Raw genomic sequence first — 20322 nt, forward strand, 5'->3', positions numbered from 1 at the left:
AAAAATGGAAATGAAAACAGAAGTACTTCAATCTATATAGAAACACTCATATACCAATACTCTTATATGGAACTCTCACTTACAATCACTCTTACATGGAAACACTCATATGCAATCACTCATATAGAGACACTAATATACAGTCCCTCTTACATATACAGTCACATTCAAGTACAGTCAATCTTATATAAAACACATCGAAACACTACTATACATTTTTACAAATACTAGTATATAGAATCACTGTTATATAGAAGCATGTGTTAAAATATACCCTTTATACATAGTTTTGTTAAACATAATTAATTTAGCAAGATAATTCCAAATGTTACATAGCATGCTGTACTGCTAGATCAGACACAATTGTCCTGAGCTGTTTTCTAGATTGGACACATCTATGCTGTGTTGCTGTATGAGACAGCTGTGTTGACTATACTGCTGGATCAGACACAGCTGTGCTGACTATACTCCTGTATCAGACACAGCTGTGCTGACTATACTCCTGTATCAGACACAAATTTGCTGAGCTGCATTCTGGATCAGACACATCTGTGCAGGGCTGTTTTGATAGAAGATGATTCTTCAAGTTTCAAGTTTAAATCAAACTTAACACAAAGAAAATATAAAAATATACAAATCCTCACACAAATAATTTAATATACAAAAATACAATACAATACAAAAATTTAAACAATCTAGATAGATATTTATTTAACTGTGTGTGTGTGTGTGTGTGTGTGTGTGTGTGGTGTGTGTGTGAGTAGGGGAAAGGGTACAATATCTTGCAGGGTTTTGGAGGGAACTGACTCCAAGCCTCATTAGTGTGAATAACACTGAATCCTTTGATCTTTCTGTGTGTGTGTGTGTGTGTGTGTGTGTGTGTGTGTGTGTGTGTGTGTGTGTGTGTGTGTGTGTGTGTGTGTGTGTGTGTGTGTGTGTGTGTGTGTGTGTGTGTTTGTGTGTGTGTCTGTGTGTGTGTGTGAGAGAGAGAGAGAGAGAGAGAGAGAAAGAGAATGAACAAAGCTGAGAAAATGATAAGGTATATAAAGTTATGTAATTCAAATGTGTTTCTGCAAAGATCAATGTATATGGTGTGTGTGTGTGTGTGTGTGTGTGTGTGTGTGTGTGGTGTGTGTGTGTGTGTGTGTGTGTTGTGTGTGTGTCTGTGTGTGTGTGTGTGTGTGTGTGTGTGCGTGTGAGAGAGAAAGAGAATGTGGGGGATTGTCCTAGTAGCTATGCCTCTCCCAAGAGCAAGGTGTTTTATATGACCTCTTTTACACAGGAAACAGATGTGTGCTTGTTGTGTGTGTGTGTGTGTGGTGTGTGTGTGTGTGTGTGTGTGTGTGTGTGTGTGTGTGTGTGTGTGTGTGTGTGTGTGTGTGTGTGTGTGTGTGTGTGTGTGTATGTATGTGTAGTATGTGAGTTTGTGTGTGTGTGTGTGACTTCTACAGTTGACCCTGAATGACCCTGTGAAGTGACAATAGTCCCCACACTGCAGTCTGTGGGGGAGACATTATCCCCATACTGCTGTCTGTGGGAGAGACCATCATCGTATATCTGTGTACATGGGTGAATTTGCTGGGTTTCCACTGTAGGTGAATCAATGTGCAATATACTAATCATCTCCAAGTGGAAGTAGAATGAATGTGCTACTGTCTGAATGAGTCTGAAGTATAATGAACCCCTCCTATCCTGCTGACAGTGTGTCAACACACACACACACACACACACACACACACACACACACACACACACACACACACACACACACACACACACACACACTCTGCTGTGAGGAAACTGTAGTCTTTCAACTCTGCTACTGAAGCTGGGGGTTCTTCCTGTTCGGATTACTGTGGTTACTAAGGTTACCTGAGCTGTGCCAAAGCGGCGGGGGAGGGTAGAGGGGGAGGGAGGTGAAAGGCAAAGAAAGAAAAAGAGGGAGTGAGATGGTGATCTCTGATGGTGATGTCTCGCAAAAGCCAGAGAGATGGTGATCAGAAACGCCATCAGACTATGGTGATAGCTACAGCTACAGTCATGTCTGTGTGAGCTCCATGATATTTTGTTTTTGATATACTTACATGAGGATACACACTGCATCAAAACTACAAAAATATGTAAGATCAAAACTAAGACAAAAAAACAGCAATACGTGAGATTTTACAAGATATAAACTCAAAACTACAAGAAAGTGTCCATCCAGTCAGACCACCTAAGTGTTGGATCAGCATAACAGCGTTTTTTGTCATGTTTTATAAAGTGGAGGTCAATAATAAACATCTGTAATTTCACAGTACCCTCATATTTTCAGTGTAGTTAAGCAATCTATATGCAAATGAGCTTCTAGAATGAGCCAATCAGAAGAAGCCTTGTTCCTACCTTGCTGTCCTGAAGAGCATGTGACCTCACTCTTCAGTCAAGTACAGTGCTGTACAGTCACATACATTCCCAAAACAGCTAAACCACCAGGAAAAAGTTCAAATACAAACTCCTCAAAGAAAAGCCAGAAACAGACTAAGAGCAGTGAAGTAAGCAACCTCATCTTTTACTCTGAAGTCCTAAGCTCAAGACACAGAACTTTGATTTCTCACTACTGTGCAGAAAGAGGGCATCTGTAATAGATGGAAGGTGAAATAAAGATCCTAATGACAGAGACAATTATGACCACAGTCAACATCTACAAAATGGAACAGTGATGGTACAGGGAAATTTGAGTGAATTTCAGGAGTCATTTACTGTAATAATCTGAGAGAAATTGAAGGGAAAGAGATCAAGTGAAAACACTCTGAAGTGGTGGACACAGAGTGTTTTCCCTCACAGCACCCACAGCAGAGGAGATGGTCCTCAAACAACAGCTGAAGCAAGAGAGGAAGACCTCCAGAAAAGATCTGGATGAACTGAAGGAGCAAGGGAGAGACCTACAGAGAGACCCGGAGAAGGACAGGGACAGCTACAGGAAAGACATGGCGGCACTGGCTGCCTACACCCCCAGCCTCCACAAGCTTGGAACAGTCTCCACCTCAATCACTACCAGCTCACAACGGCTTCTTCCATCTGTAAATGCTACAAGCTTATAACAGTCTCCTTCTAGCCAACGTGCACATCCAGAGCCCAGCTATCATAATACAAACAATGCAGCAAGAAGAAGCAAAGAGCTGGACGTTGCACTTCTTAATGCACTCCAATGGTACCTTTTTTGATGAGATAAAACAGACATATAGAGTGACTAAACTGGTGCCTCACTACCCAAATAGCACTGGAACTACTCACACCAAACCACATTAGCATTCACACAGGAACAAATGACCTCAGAGTTCAGCAAGAAAGAATAGCTGTAGCTCCAGCAGTGATGGAGAAGGGCTCCACCCTGGTGCCCCATTTTCATTCATACACAATTCAGAAAATCAATGCTAGCATCTCCAGAGAGTGTGCTCTTAAACCCAACACCCACCTCGCCCATCACCCGACTCTGGATACGGCTTCCCACCCTGACCACATCCACCTATTCAAAGAGGTAGTTCCAGTGTTCACTAAAAGACACTACAGGACGTCACACTGACTCGCAATGTGACCACATGATCATGTCAAGGAGAACTGACTCATGGTAGAAACCCGGAGGGGGGTCATATGGTTTAAATCAGAACTAACACACTGTATTGAGTACTGTACTGTAACTAACCACTTTATGACAGGAAATAGTGTCATTATCTGGACACTATTATCTGGACCTTATGTCCACATTATCTGGACATTATCTGGACCTGTCCCCATTAAAAATGTGGCAATATGGAAAAACCACTTCAAAACCTTATATAATAGTCCAACGATTAACATAGAACAAATATATCTGAAAAATAAGGAACTCTTGAAACAACAATTAAGGATTATAAAAACAAACAAACAAAAAAAAAAACACTGGACTTCCTGATCACACAGGAAGATTTAGAAGACAAACTCGGAAGTCTCCTACCTAAAACTCTGGCCATAAATTTAAATAGACTATTCTAAAAGTTATAGGCCACTTCCCAACAATTTGGAATGAGGAACTCTTAACCCCCATATTCAAATCCGGTGATAAATTTGACCCAAACAATTATAGAGGAATTTGCGTCAACACTAACTTGGCCAAGTTATTCTGCAGCATCGACAGGAGAATAACAAACTATCTAACAGAACATAATGTTCTGAGCAAAAATCAGATTGGCTTCCTACCAAATTATCGAACATCTGACCACATCTTCACTCTCCACAAACTAATATGTAAACCCAAATAAAGGCCAAATCTTTGCTTGTTTTGTAGACTTATAAAAAACATTTGACTAGGTTCGGCCACAAAGGATTATTTTATAAACTTGAAAATGGTGTTGGAGGGAAATGTATGACATCATTAATGTCAATGTATTCTCAGATGGATTTGTAGTGAAAATTGGAACAAACTGAACTCTTTCCACAGAGGAGTGAGACAAGGCTACAGCCTGAGCCCTACTCTGTTTCATTTATACATTAATTAACTGGTCCTACTCTGTTTTACATACCTCTCTGACACCAGCAGCCATAGTTAAATGTATCCCGGGGCTTGAGCGCCTGACATCAGGGTTTAACTTAAAGGTGCTGGCTAAATGTAAATACTTAAAGATAGTTATACACGTTGGCACCAATGCTGTAGGGTTGAGGCAGTCAGAGATTATAAAGGATAATGTTAAAGAGATGAGTGAGCTAGCGGGGACAATGTCAGATGCTGTATTATGCTCTGGCCCCATTATAGTTGGGCGTGGTGCCGAAACCTACAGCAGGTTAACGGGCGATACACTGCTGGATGTCTAAAAAACAAAGTGGGTATACAGTATAGACAATTGGACACATTCGGAGGGTAGGCCTGGCCTTTTGAAGCGGAACGGCATTCACCCCTCTTGGGAGGGTGCTGCTCTCATTTCTAGTAGCATATCCGCTAGGCTTAATAGTGGTGGTGTAGGAGTAGTTAATGGGGGATTGACAAACCAGAGCCGAGGCCAGGCAGCAGACAAACGGGCTAAACCGACTGTGAGCTACAAGGAGGCGTCACCTAGGTTACACTGGTTGGTGTCTGTTCCTCGAGTATCAAAAAACAGTTCTCGTAACATTTGTAGACAAAATGTAATCAATGTTAAACCCAGTAACACTGCTACTGAGAAGCATTTTAATCTGAAATTTGGATTGCAAAATATAAGATCCCTGTCGTCTAAAGAATTAATGTTAATGAGTTAATGAGTTGAATCTCTACCATAAGCTATGCATGCTTTGCATAACTGAAAGCTGGACTCAGACAGACGACTATATGGCCATAAATGAAGTGTCTCCTTCTGGTTATAGCTACCTTCATAACCCCCATCCAATGGGGAGGTGGTAAACCCCATCCATCCATCCGAGGAGGTGGTTATCGCCACACTATATGACTCCTATATATGCGTCTCTCAAAAATCAGGCTTCAACTATAATTCTTTTGAATACAACATTCTCACAGTGTCAAATGTATGCTCAACTAAGGCTAATTTTGAGCTCAAGCACGTGTGTTTTAGTTACATTTTTGTTTCATGGACACTTGACAAACACAGCTGTGTGTGCAACTCCATCTGAGAGAGAGAGAGAGAGAGAGAGAGAGAGAGAATGTGTGTGTGTGTGTGTGTGTGTGAGAGAGAGAGAGAGAGAGAGAGAGAGAGAGAGAGAGAATGTGTGTGTGTGTGTGTGCGTGTGTGAGAGAGAGAGAGAGAGAGAGAGAGAATGTGTGTGTGTGTGTGTGAGAGAGAGAGAGAGAGAGAGAGAGAGAGAGAGAAGGAAGGCTCTGATTCTGTTTGCTTGTAGGATTAGTTTTAATCCTGATGCACTGTTCTGTGCATTCACACATCCCCCCCCCCACCCCCCCCCCCCATCCAGACAGACAGAAAAAACTATGGATAAGATTAGAGCATCTAGTAAATACACTACATCAATATAAATATAAATAATAGTCTGTATCTGAACTTTTTTTTCTAATTTTTTATTCGGCTTTTAATCTCTCTCTCTCTCTCTCTCTCTCTCTCACACACACACACACATACACACACACACACACACACACACACACCACACACACACACACACACACACAATCTAATTATTATAATTCTATATATAATTATTATACTATAATTATAATTATTGTATTACCATAAAACGGTATACAGTGTAATGCAAGTACTTAGCACTAAATAGAGTTATAGAAATGTACTTTTAATATTATAGAATGATCTTTACATGAAAATGTTTACCATTGGAAATCATGCTTGTTTGACTGGAATATGATCAGTAAATTGTGCCAAAAAATGCGAATGGTTTTCACTCAGGGTAACAGATATGTTCCCTAACACAGCAAATGAACACAACGCACGTCTTTTCAATTAATGATCACAGAAATGTGTTAGTGTCCGATACAAAAGCCAACACACAGTGTCCACTAGAGGGCACCAGTGACCAATATTTTTATACAACCTGAAAACATTGATTCAGAAAAGGGTACATAACTGTATTTTCTATTAATGCTATTTAAAATAAAACTATAGCTAGATAAGCTATTATAGGAAAATATGAGATTCAAGTAATATTGTATGCTTTAATGCCAATGCATGTTCTTGCCTGGATCTTGCCTTGCCTACGTTTATTAATAAAGTTTTATTTATTCAGTACTTCCTGTATGTTTCAAATCATATCCTTCAGAAAATTTAAATCTGCAGCACAAAGGTTATAATTGTGTAAAAATTCAAAGAAACAAAAATTTCAAATTCAAAAACATGAATTTGTATGTTTGCAAAGAGCAAAATGAATAGTAAACAAGCTATTTTAAGTCGTTTAAGGCGAATCACACTTTTTACAGTACAAAAATATTGCTGTCCATTTGCCTGTATTATCAATCCCCCGATTCATTTGTGGGTTTAAATGTATGTTGTGACACAGCCCTCTTGTGGGGTGCTGTGTATTGCACTTTAATTCAAAATCGTTTCACTTTAGTCTGAAATACATGTGATTTTTCATACACTAAAACCTTCAATAGTAAACAAGTTATTTGGTTAACATTCATGATTATAATACTTGAGATAGGCTACTTTAAGTTGCATATGGTTAATTTCTAATGTATTCTCAGCATTAAAGCAGATCAGAAATATATATATATATATTTATACTGAGACGATCCGGGTCCTTTTTCTTAACAAAATAAATGAATTTTGAAATAGACAAACATTAAGGGAGTCTTTCACAATTTAGATTATTTAAAAATAGAAAAATTTACAATAACAACTAACATTTAGGCTACATTTCTCTTTATTCTTCAAAGAACATTCATGAATTTTAAAGTCAATTAAATAACATTATATATGTATTTATTTATTGTCATTAATAACTGTAGCTTCAACAATACTTAACAATACTGAGATTACACTAGAAATTAAATTCCAAGATATTTATCACGGTGTGGCAGTGTGTTGATTACAAATAGTTCCAATTCAGAACCAATAGAGGTAACCGTAAAGAAGGGGAGAAGAAGACAGATCTTGACCTTAATATTTAGCTGCAGAGACCTTCTCAACATGTGATCAAACATATGTACCATAACCCTAAGGAGAGTAAAAAAGTCCATTACAACATAATCAGATCATTATCAGATCTATATCTATTAGAATATCCAAGTAACTTTTTTTAAATATATAAAATGGAAAGAATGTTTTGCTATAACAAACTACATAAAAGAAATTTTGCTTTTTTTGTTGGAAATTGGCATAATTTAATATGTATATAATACAAATGAATTTTGTATTCAGAAATATCATTTTAATTACAAATGTAATTTAACTCAAGAATGTTTAAAAAGAATACAGTGAAACACAATGAAACTCATTGAAACTCCAACACTGTTCCACATTACACATACTTCAGTATTTATATACGGATTAACCTCTACATTCTCTGATCTTAGGATGATGTGTTCTCAATATCTCCAGTACAGATGTTGTTGTTTCTTTTAGGAGTTTGAAGAGAATTGAGGGCTGCAGGATTCAATATGGAAATTAACTGTGTTTCTGTTGCATGTCTGTGTTATTTTATTTAGTATTATGTGATTCGACAGCGGGGGGGGGGGGGGGGTGTGAGGGTGGGTGCAGGAATTATTAGATTATTGAAGGTCTTGTTAGGGATTATTTAAAGACGTAACGAGGACATTAATTGGAAGTGACATCAAAGAAGGAGGGAGGTGAAATGGAGTGGGGCAGGTAACCGTGGCAATGAGGCTAACCTGTCTGGGCAGATGTCTCTGACATCTTGGCTGCGTTTGGGTGGGTCATGCTATAGGTGGTGGTCCTGGTGGGTGATCTTCCAGCACAGGGGGCAGGTGGAGCAAGATGCTGCCCATCTTGTGGCTTTGGTACTGGGCATGACCTGCACCCACGCCCCTGAGCCTCACAGAGCCCCTTGAACCATGACCGTCTCCTGTACCTGGGCATAGGAAAACCCCTCAATTCTGAGGAGATCATCAGAGGAGCAGACACATCACTGACCCTCACATAAGCCCGTATTTTCTTAACCCAATGCCTGACCTTAACAAATCAATATAGCCAGTCCTCCTTGCACAGTGACCTCCACCCTTCAATACAAACACATGGCACCATAATACCCTGAATATCACATGTTGAAATGAATCCAAAGCAAACAGAATTAATTGTGAAAATCTGTTTTGTGGTGTTTCATAATGGATCATGAATAACATAAACACAAATAAATTTCAGCAATCAAATCTCAGAATTTCAAAATTAAAATAAGAATCTCTTTCCTCCACAATAACAGAATTTTTTACAATTACAATTTTAGATTTATTCACAAAGAACTCTTTATTGAATACATACTAATATGAACAAATCTGATTTTGAAGCATTTTTTTATGTAACTGAAACATTTTCTTCAAGGAGCAGTAAATTAGTGCAAAATAAATTTGCGCCACATTCACAGGGGGATTAAGAGAGTTCCTGCAGCAGACACAAGCTAATATAGACACCACACTACTGTAGAAAAAAACATCAAATCACTCACTGGAAATACATTCTGCACAAAATGGATCAATCTGCTTTATCATTCCTTTAAAATGGATTAATGTATCATTTTGTTATTTTATAATTTTTTTGTTACAAATAAATTTTCATAGATGGCTGAAATGAGACGTTCAAGCAGCCAGTGTTGTGTAATGGTTCTCTCAGAGTCTCTGGTCTGCTGTGCTGGTTTGGTATTAAGCTGCATCATGCTGAATACTTTGTTCATGTTTGTCTGTGGCACAGAAGACCAGCGCCATTTGGCTTGTTTGATTCACTTGATTCACCTGATTTGTCGAGTGAATTTGATTTGAGTTGACTCATTAGACTCTGAATATTCTTTGGTGCCTCGCTCAGTGGGACTATCTCTCCTCTAGATGTGCAGCGATGCGCAGTATGGAGGATTTAAGATAACAGATGAAGCAATACATACAATACATATTAAATGTCTAAAGATTTTAATGTCTATATAATTTGTGTTAATACCACTGAATGTCTTAAAGTGTTCATTTATAAGGTTTTTCAAAAAAGCAATTCAGGAGTCTCAGCAATTCAATTCTGCATATTTATTGTTCCCGTGGTGTCTGCGTATGCTGAATCGACTTGTCTAATGTTTGTTGTTAGGGAGGTTCTGTAATAGGTTCCTTTGGTATACAGTCTGACTGGAGCTACATTCAGTCAGCAATTTCTGTCAGGTGTCGTTCACATGTCCGTGTTCTTCAGTCTTCATGTCTTTGTACAGTAAGACGTTTCATTCACCTTGATGGCAATCAGTGCTGTCATGTGCCGTGACCACAGGCAGGGGGCACTGTGTTGCCAGTAATGGTCAGTAAGTAGGGCGTGGCAAGGGTGTATGCGTGTTGGGGGGTGGGGCATGGGCTGTGTGGGGATGGGACGAGGGGTGTTGGAGCAGCAGTAAGGCAGAGGCTACTAGGGGTCACCGTGTCAGTGTGGGTCAGCCTTGTGTAGAAGTTCATGGGTTTGGCAGACAGTTGTTTATTGGGGGCAAGTATCAGACTGGATGGGGGCAATTAGGTATCATTGGAAGTTATAGGGCTGGGTTGTGTTCATTAGGTATTTATTAGGACAGGAGATGGACTGGCTGGGGCATTATTGGCCGCCGCTGTCTTGCTGGGCAATTAGGTGTCAGTGGTTGTCAGAGGACATGGAGACACCGCATCCAGGTGGTGTATGGAGGGGGGGCGGTTGGGTGTTTTGGAGCAGAGCAGCACGCTGGAGTCAGCCTCACACTTGGTGGTGGTCCTGTGCCACAGGGCCTCCGCCCCTCCGCCCTCATCTCCATCCCTCCACCGGACAACACCTCCGTCTTCACCATGGGAATGGCCGACTTCACCAGAGCTATGCGCCGGCGTGGTTCAGCTTGATAAGCATGTCCAGAGAGTGCTTCCGCCTCTCCTTCGTATCTCTCCATCTTCCTCCACCTCATCCCTCTCTCCCTCCTCCTCCGTGTCAGAACCCATTTCATCTTTCATTTCCTTTCTTCCTCCTGGGACACCTTGCCTGAAGCTTCCCCCCATGGTCGTCATGGCAATAGAGTCCTTTTTGATGGACAGGTCCAAGGGTCCTTCGCTGTGGCGTGCTGTCCGCTCCAGAGCCTGCTGAATGTGGGAGAGCTCAGAACGGATTTTGCCCAGGTGCGCCATAGGTGGCGCTGTTCAGGCAGCAGGGCGGCCTGCTCTTCGGTGCGGTGGTATTCCTGCAGTGCTGAGGAAAGATCCCTCAGGAGAGCCACCACGGAGTTCTCCTCCCTCTCTAGCCCACGTTCCTTCTCTTCCACCCAGCTCCCTGGCTCTGTCCCAAACCTAACAGGAGGGAGGGGCCAGTGTTGGGGGAGGCGGAGCTTCTCATGTCAAAATAACGCTCGTCTATACCAGCCTGTGCATGCAGGCTAGAGGGAGAGAGAGAGAGAGAGAGAGAGAGAGAGAGAGAGGAGAGAGAGAGAGAGAGAGAACAAGTGTAAAAAATCTACTAATATGATTTTATGATTATCTTTAGCATATTAAACAGCATTTCTACTCTTAGAATTACCCAACATCTGAGCTTTCACTCTTACCCATGTGAGAGAAGCCTGTCGGTTGCTATGGAAGCAGAGGGTGTGGGCCCTGTCAAGCAGGAATGGTTTCTTCTCCACTGGTACACTGTGGGAGTCCAGGGAGGCTGCCGGCCTCTTCGCGCTCTGCTCCGGACACCAGCCAGACTTACCCTCCCTACCTAACCTCCCTGTCTCTGAGGACCAGTGGCTAGGTGAGCCCCAGGCTGTGGGCGAGGCCTGACTGGAGGAGGCCACAGTGCCGGAACCTTCCACATGTTGACTTTGGGGGGTGTGGGTGGGAGCAGGGGCATCTGCAGTGGTAGTGGGGGGTTTAGCGGCTTTAACGGGGTCTCCCGCAGCTCCAGCAGGGGCTGAACCTCTGGTGTCTGCTCGCACAGGAAGGGGTAGTAGAGGCGGGGGGGCAGCAGTGTGCGATCCGAGTGTGTGTGTGAGTGTGTGTGCGTATGTGTCAGTTGGGCTGCCGATGCCAAGAAAGGCAGCGTGCTGATCTGTGCCGGGCTGGCCGCTGTGGTAACCGCAGCTGGTGGTGTTGAGGGTGGGGTTAAGGTAAGAGAAGAGGCCAGGGGTCAGCTGGTATCCAACCCCGAGCAGAGAGAGATTGAGGCTGGAGGTGTCAGGGCAGTCCCCGTGTCCTGAGGGCAGGGACGGGGGGGTAACAAGGCAGGGAACTGGCTACTGAGTCTGATTTGGCCTTGGTACTGACAGTCTGGTTGCTAAGGATACGCCACTGTTCAGAGAGCAGGGCAGCAGGCCCGGACAAGCAGGTCTTGGACAGCCGATAGTGACGTAGCTTAGCCCTCCACCTCCACTGAGCGCGCCCGCAATAGCTGCTCCTCCAGTGAGAATGCATCCGCCATCACAAGCTCCGCCTCCTGCTTTGCTCGCTTAGCTCCTCCCCTTGGACAATCCTCCACCTCTGGACTTTCACTGGCCATCATCTCTGTAGCCTCTGATTGACCAGCTCCTCCGTCTGTGTTTTTGTCACCCGTATCTGATTCATCAGGCTCATCCGTGAAGCTGAGCTCCAGGCTCCGGGGCTGCCCAGGGAAGTCCTCCGCCCCTGCTCCTGCTCCGGGTGCTCCTTGGCTGGCTGTGGACCCCCTGCTGGAGTCGGAGGTGGTCGGATGGTAGCAGGTTGCCTTTCTTATAGGGCCAGTCGGACTCGATGAGCAGTGACAGGGAGTTCTTGCACAGGCTGTATTCATGTGGTTGTACAGGTGTGATTTCTCCATACAGGTGAAGGGGCACTGGAAGCACTTGTAGTTGTACGGTTTACCAAAGGGCCGCGGAATGTAGTGAGGCTTCTTAGGTTTCCTCTCTTTATGTTTGCAGACTGAAGCCATCTTACAGTCTTCCTTTGGCATGATGGAGTAAGGGAGAAAGAGAGAGAGAGAGAGAGAGGGAGAGAGAGAGAGGGAGAGAGAGAGAGAGAGAGAGAGAGAGAGAGAGGGAGAGAGGGAGAGGGGAGAGGAAGATGGAGTGGATAAGAAAAGCAGAAGATGGGTATGTTCCTGTGTCTGTGTTGGGAGGCTCAGTGTTGCGTATGTGTGTGTGTGTGTGTGTATCTGTGTGTGTGTGTGGACCGTTCTTGGACTCGTCAGAATCCACACGCTCTGACTGCAGCTGTGGGGGCAAAAAAGGGTGTTTATTATTTTACCTTCAAACATATTTGGTGCAGTACTTAAAGACACACATGCTAAACATGGAAAAATACAGCCAAACCAATGCAGTGTGTGTGTGTGTGTGTGTGTGTGTGTGTGTGTGTGTGTGTGTGTGTGTGTGTGTTTGGGGGGGTGAAAGTGTATGTGTGTTTGTGTGTGTATGTGTGTGTGTGTTCATCTTGAGGGGTGCTGCACCTGTTCACTGGCTGCAGGTTTGGTGCTGTGTTTCTCAGTAGAACCCTACAGGTCAGCTAAGGGGCACCGCATGGTAGGGATGACAGGCTTGAGGTGTGCTGTGTGCATGTGTGTGTGTGTGTGTGTGTGCGTGTGCGTGGTGGTGTGTGTGTGTGTGTGTGTGTGCGTGCGTGCGCGCATGTAATGAGGACTTAGGCCATGTCCACAGGGCATCATTAGTGAAGGGATGTGGGTCAGGGCAAATAGACTGTTCTGTTACCTCCTCCCCCTCCCTTCTTTAATGCCCCTCCTGTTATCTCTTCTGTGTTTAAATACCTCTGCACTGTCTATTTCATAAATACCCCTGAATACTCCTGCTATCTGCTGCTTAAACTTTACCTACTCTACATTTTCAGCCTCAACTGCTTCAGTGTTTCTACCTCTGTAGTGTTGAAGGCTCTATCCTCCTGTCATTTTACATACATTCACATACAGTCATGCTGGTATATGTGTTCAACCATAATGTGGTCATTACTGTTTTACATTCTTGGTGTATTATAAACCCTTTTGGGATTCATCTTGAAAAAGTAAAAGTTCAATTATGTTCCCTAAAAATGTTTAATTCATTTTTGTATTCAAGTTCAGTGCTCTGGTCTGTTGACTCTTGTTAAGGGACTTTAAACATCGCTCAGCTCCTCACAATCTCTGTCACTTCACGTGCACACCACATGATTTTAGCTCTGATTTCTTGATTGCAGATGCATTTCTGGACTTGAACAAATTGCTTGGAGACAAATCATTGTGTGCATCTGAAAATGTTTGTATAGTTTTAACAGACTGTCCAATCATTTCAGTCATGTTTGAATTTTTCAGTGTGAAATTTCACAGTGGAGTTCATCTGCAACAAATATGAGCAGCAATGAGAATCCAATGAGAGTGAGAGAGAAAACTCTAAACAGCCAATGAGAGTGCAAGAGAAAAATTTGATCAGCCAATCACCCAATAAGAATGTGAGACTAAACAGTGAGAGCAGGTGGAGATAATAATAAACATGGTGAAACAGTGCTGATGGGTATACCACATGATGAACAGTACTCATCTGTATCTTCTATTTGCAAATCAGGCACTCTTCGAAAAATAAACCTGAGCCTCATCTATTGTTCCCCTCTATGTCACTATAACAACAGGCTTCTACATCACCATAACAACAGGTCCTCTACGTCACAATAACAACAGGCACTCTACGTCACCATAACAACAGGTCCCAGGCGGTAAGTGTTGTGCAGTGTTAGCAATCTCACTAGGCTTTAGCATCGCAACAAACACAAACCTGAACACACCAAACCAAACCCCAGTGAACACACCAAATTACATGCTGTGCTTAAACTAGTCTACACCCCAGGGAACACTTTCCAAATTACAAACTGTTCTTAAATCCTTACACACACTGTTCCTAAGCACACCCACACATTCCTATTATTATTTTGTTTTTCTCATAAAATCTGATAAATTTGAAATATAATTAAGATTTTAGTGTTGTGTAGATGTTGTGTTCTCCACTCACTTTTGTTTAAATTCTGAGCCTGATATCACATCACGAACACACACACACACACACACACACACACACACACACACACACACACACACACACACACACACACACACACACACACACACACACACACACACACACACACACACAATCGTACTGCTTTTCTACACTGGCCCATTGTGTTCAGCACAAAGCTTAGCATTTCCTTAACGCACACACTTTTCATCACCAAACACACAAAACTACACTCAAACACAACTAACACAGCGCCCGTACACTACCATCAGTAACTAAAACCCAGAGGGACAGAACCGAATGCACTCTGGCTTTCTAAGACTCCAAAGTCAAGAAGAACTTCGATACAAGATTTGTATAGAACACGCTGATCAGAATAACTTTATTTTTTTATTACATTTAGCTGAAACTAGAACATACAGTGACCCCAAAATAATTGTTTCCCCATGGAGAATCTCAAAATAGTTTCCTGTTTAAGTTTTCTCTTTGAAGAACGTCTTTTAAAAAGAGGCTTCTCAGGTTTGACATCATCAGTGGAGCTCAACACTACATTACACTGTAAAACACCAACACTGTGTAACCTCAGGATGCCTTCTTTTGGAGAAAAGAGACAAGGACAAAAGTGAGAGAGAGAAGACAGAGAGACCCAGCTCTGTGTTTGTGCTGGGTGTTTCTTGGGGTGGTGTAAAGATGTGTGCCGGCAGTGATTTGGGGTACAGGAAGAGGAAAAGGGACAGATTTCACAGCCACTTTCATCTCTTACAACACCCAGCCAGCTCAAAATCACTTTTTCAACTCTTTTTAACTCTTTCTGTACCTCATGCTCTCTTCCTCTGCCTCTCTCTCTCTGCGACACACTCCTGTTCTAAATGTCTTGGCCCCATGCTTTAAAGATCTGCTCTTCAGATTTAATTGGTCATACAAAGGTGTTGTTGGAGTCAATCGTAAATCGGATTTGTGCAAATTTTTACACTGCCAGACAGTGTTGAGACCGTGTCTACTGTGAGGCAAATGTATGTGTACGTGTGCACGTTTGTGTGGATGTGAATGTGCATTTCTGTGTGTGTGTATGTGTGTGTGTGGGTGTGTGTGTGTGTGTGTGCGTGTGTGTGTGTGTGTGTGTGTGTGTGTGTTGTGTGTGTGTGTGTGCGTGCATGTGTGTATATGATTGCTGTTTATAATCTAGCCTGAAGGCTTGACAAGGGCTGTCAGAATGACACATATTCACTTATACACATAGCGCTCCTTCACACTTCGGCTGGACCTGAAATGGTCTTAATTTAAATATGGTGAACTACACACACACTGTAACATGCATACAAACATATACACACATTTTTGGACTGCTATTGTACTGAGGGAGCAGCTGAACTACTTAGTCCATCTCTGATGCCCCTTTCACTGCTGCTTGGACTACACTAGATTCTTTACACTGCTGCCAAACGCACGGCTTTTTAAAAACTTACAATCTCATAGTGGTTACTGATGCTTGATGTGTGTTGGTTGTGAGGTTGTGTATGTTTGTGTGCTTGTGAGGTTGTGAAGTTTTAAGCATTTGAGGTTGTCTAAATCGGATGCAAATTATACTGCGCTGCTTATACTGACCTCTTAAGTGACTTGATGATTTGATTGAGGTGTTTAGAATAAAACGGCTTTCTCTGGAGCAGTTTCTGTTTAGTATAATCTACAAAATAATTTCATCACAAATAATCAGTCAGTAAACTGTCCCATATTTAAAATAACAGCAATCTCACAAACTCCATGAAATTTTCATTTGAAAAATACAATAAATATGCAATAATTTTGATCCAATAATAATATTAATAATAATACTGAAACACAAAAAACAACTGTAATAATCCTGTCAGTGTGTAAAGTGATTCAGGTAGATCATTATTATATGGGTTCTGTGCAATCTGTAGTTCTAAGGCTTCTTTGATATTTTGGATTCTGCGGGTTCTTTAGTTCTAAAGCTTTTTTGATGCTTTGCATTCTGTGGGTTCTGTAGTAGTTCTTAGGCTTCTATAATGCTTTGGATTCTGTGGCTTCTGTAGTTCTAAGGCTTCTATGGTCCTTTGGATTCTATGGGTTCTTTAGTTCTAAGATTTCTATGGTGCTTTGGATTCTGTGGTTTCTGTTGTTCTAATATTTCAATGGTGCTTTGGATTCTGTGGGTTCTGTAGTTCTAAGGCTTCTATGTTTTGGATTCTTTGGGTTCTTTGCAGCCCAGTGTAAGATGCAACATATCATTCCAGGGCTCGTACTCACATTCCAACAAGGACTTGTACTTAATGGTCACAGTGACAACTGGGGATTACATTTCTCAAGGACAAATTACAGTTTCTTCAGATACGCATATTTTTTTAGGTTTTCTTTTTTCCAGAATTTTAAATTTTCAAATTTCAGTGTACAACTGCAAATAATTCAAGTATGAGATTGAGAAAAGTGAAGATCTTATTCATGACAATACCTTCGTTCAGTTTGACTTAAATCCAGACTTATATCTTACCCCTCCACCAAAAAAACAAACTGACTGAGAATGACTTACACAAATGTAAGCGCTGTGTAAATCCTGTCACTTGTTTGTTTGCAAGAAACACACAATTCGAAGAAAACAGCAAGAACAACAGAAAAAATGTATAACGACATACAGAAATAGTTATTTCGTGTTTGTCAGAGACATTATCCGCACCACTCTAGTTTGATACGTGCTTTAGGTCATGCTCGTAGATTTAATGGTCGTCTTTCATTTATTTATGAATTAAAATTGATTCATTAAATAATTACGTTGTTTTTTTTTATCCCAAAGCGGAGGTCTTTCGGGTGAAAAAACAAATTCACAAAGTTAAGAAAAAGTGAAACAGAGTTACTTCTAAAAGTACCATATTTCTACTTTAACTGCTTCTAAGTAAAAATAATCAACCCCACGTACCTGATTGGCTCGGAAAAGTGCAGGAGACCGTCGGCATGCGTGTCGAGCGCGGGTGCTGAACGGACAGCACGTATTCCACTCGCTGAGCACGCGCTGTGAGAGAGCGTGTATGAATGAGACACGCGCACACGCGCGCACGCTGGCAAGGCAGAGAGAGAATGAGAGTTGAGGGAGAGAGAGGGAGATATATATTGACTCGGAGCGATGCCTTGGGGGCAGTACAATCCTGCAGCGGCCCCTCCCGCGCTGTATTGTCACATGTGGTTTCTACCTTGCAGCTAGGCTACAGTAACGACTTCCCCACTGCGGGCTACACCGAACCCGGTGCTCTAATTGGCCGCGGAGCAACTTAAAGTCATACCGGAAACTTTACAGGACCTTACCACAGCGCGCGCAAGACCAGACACTCAATTGCGCCCCAGTCACTCTCTTTCGCTGTCTCTAACTTGCTGTTTAACCCGTTCGTGTTTTCTGACATGGTACTGTTTTCCTCACCTGTTTTTAAATATTTTGTACTTTCATGCGGCCAGGGTCATTACAAAATACAAAGGTCCACCCGTAGGTATATTTTAAATTACGTTACTACTACTACTACTAATAAAAAGTTTTAGCGTATTCGACTCGCGCCAGTCGTGGGTTTAAACACTGGCGCGCGCCTCTCGCCGGTAGCACGTTCTGTGGTCTTCACGCTTGTATCCGCCGCTCGTACAAGCTGCGCGTTCCCCTTGTCCGCAGCCTGCATAATTTAACGTCCCGCTCCAACTAACCGCAAGAAACCACTTAGGACTACTGTATCCTCTACCATATTCAAACCAGCATATCTGAAAACACGCGGCTTGTAATTAGATGACAATCTTCTTACAACAAATTATAAAAGTCGTAAAAAAACGTCAGTCATTCGGTATTGTTAACGTGATGAGATGAAGAAATCTCAGAGAAAAACACTTAACACTTCACTGAATGTATGACACTGAATGTATGACATTATGGTTTGGAAGACTATGGACCACTGACACTCTCTCCCTCTCTCTGTTGCCCTCTGTCTTGCTGTGTGTGTGTATGTGTGTGCACAGACGTAATTTGGGGGGGGGGGGGGGGGGGGGGGGGGGGGGGGGGGGGGGGGGGGGGGGGGGGGGGGAGGGGGGACATGTCCCCCCCCCACTTTTTCAAAAGCCGGTTTTGGTCCCCCCCAGTTTTTACAGTTAAAACCAAATATTTAAATAGCGGACGAATCCATGTCCCCCCACTTTTGAAATCAAAATTACGTCCATGTGTGTGGTGTGTGTGTATGTGGGTGTGTGGTGTGTGGGGGTGTGTGTGTGTGTGTGTGTGTGTGTGTGTGTGTGTGTGGTGTGTGTGTGTGTGTGTGGTGTGTGTGTGTGTAGAGGTGAGTTGTTCCTGGATGATCTGCTGTGCTGTCAGAGAGAGAAGGGGGAGATCAACACTGACAGTACTATATGGGACCCTTCCATCAGGAGGGGGGGGAGAAAGGGAGAGAGAAAAAAGGACAAAGATTTAAACACTGTTAGTTGTGGATCAACTATGTGTGTGCATGTGTGTATATGTGTGCACGCACATGCAAGTGTGTGTATCAGTGATAAATGCAACACGACTACAGTATGGATATGTTAACAGTGTGCTCCCCAGTGGATATTATTCTTTACCCAGTATTTGTTTAAGATATATATCTGATCTCAGGCTCAGAAAAGTAACCTTTACAGCATGAACATCCAGTGTGGGTTTGTGCCCATGTTTGTGTATGTTTGTGTGTTTTGTTTGTGTGTGTGTGTGTGGGTGTGTGTGTGTGTGTGTGTGTGTGAAGAGAGAGAGAGAGAGAGAGAGAGAGAGAGAGAAAGTAACTGAAGATGAAGTGGGCTATCTGAATCCTTATGTTGAGGCAGCTGTGAGACTGACAACTCAACTCATTATAACTCAGAGAGAGCAACCCCAGGGCAACACACACACACACACACACACACAAACATACACTCAAACACACACTTACACACGCAGTTATGCTGCTGGGTTAATCCAGCTGTACACCCTCACTCTAAAGGTACAACATACCCTAACCTCACACACACACATTTGTGAGTGTGTCTCACAAATGCAAGCATCTGCATGTCTTACACTAAATATATTCAGTTATAGTCTAGTGAAAGTTTGTAAGTAAACCAACAGACATGTGTGTGTTTAGTCCCTGCAGTGTTTGTTGGATAACTGTAGTATTCATAAGCTTATGCTGCCAGACACATTAAGTAAAATCACACCGCTCTGAGCAACCATCAATTATTCACCCTGACTCTCTCTCCCTCTCTCTCAGTCTCGTACTCTCTCTTACTCTCTCCTTCTCTCTCATCCTTTTTCCTGATATCTCTTCCTACTTGGCCCGTCTTCCTTCTGAGATGTGTCAGACTTGTCTGTCTCACCCCAAACTCTTTCTGATATTTGTGAAACTTGCATCAGTGACAGTAGCTTCAGTTAACACACAGTTTTTCTGAGGCAGCTGACCTAGAACAACTTACCTTTAGGTATGCCTAGTCTGACCATGTGTAACGCATGTGTAGGAGCCAAAACGGTTATTCATGTGTATATGTTTTTGTTTTTTCATGTTCTTCTTTTTTGTTTGAGTGTGCTCCACCTATTGGTTGCAGTGGATGGGCCACCTCGATAAGAGCAGGTGTTGCTACCTGGAGGGCGTGGCCAAAGCAGGAAGACACGGCCTTTGACCTCACATTCTGAAGGTCAGGCTGCCACAGACAATGCACCTCTCCCTTCTTTGTTTCAGTTGTAATCTTGGTTTAAATTTTCTAAAACATTAT

The 20322-nt window shown here is 42.5% G+C and overlaps 1 protein-coding gene across 1 annotated transcript; it reads right to left on the reverse strand.

The window, feature by feature from the left end:
- Window positions 1-9941: 9941 nt before the first annotated feature.
- prr35 (proline rich 35) lies at window positions 9942-12527 on the reverse strand. Its single transcript, XM_076971391.1, is given in 12 exon segments — window positions 9942-10374; window positions 10377-10431; window positions 10434-10507; window positions 10510-10749; window positions 10752-10912; window positions 11164-11212; window positions 11327-11666; window positions 11668-11802; window positions 11804-11959; window positions 11961-12255; window positions 12257-12365; window positions 12368-12527. Coding segments are annotated over 12 exon segments (1920 nt in total). The 3' UTR covers window positions 9942-10228.
- Window positions 12528-20322: the final 7795 nt, after the last annotated feature.

Source organism: Brachyhypopomus gauderio, chromosome 13 (genome assembly GCF_052324685.1).
Source record: "Brachyhypopomus gauderio isolate BG-103 chromosome 13, BGAUD_0.2, whole genome shotgun sequence".
NCBI lineage: Eukaryota > Metazoa > Chordata > Actinopteri > Gymnotiformes > Hypopomidae > Brachyhypopomus > Brachyhypopomus gauderio.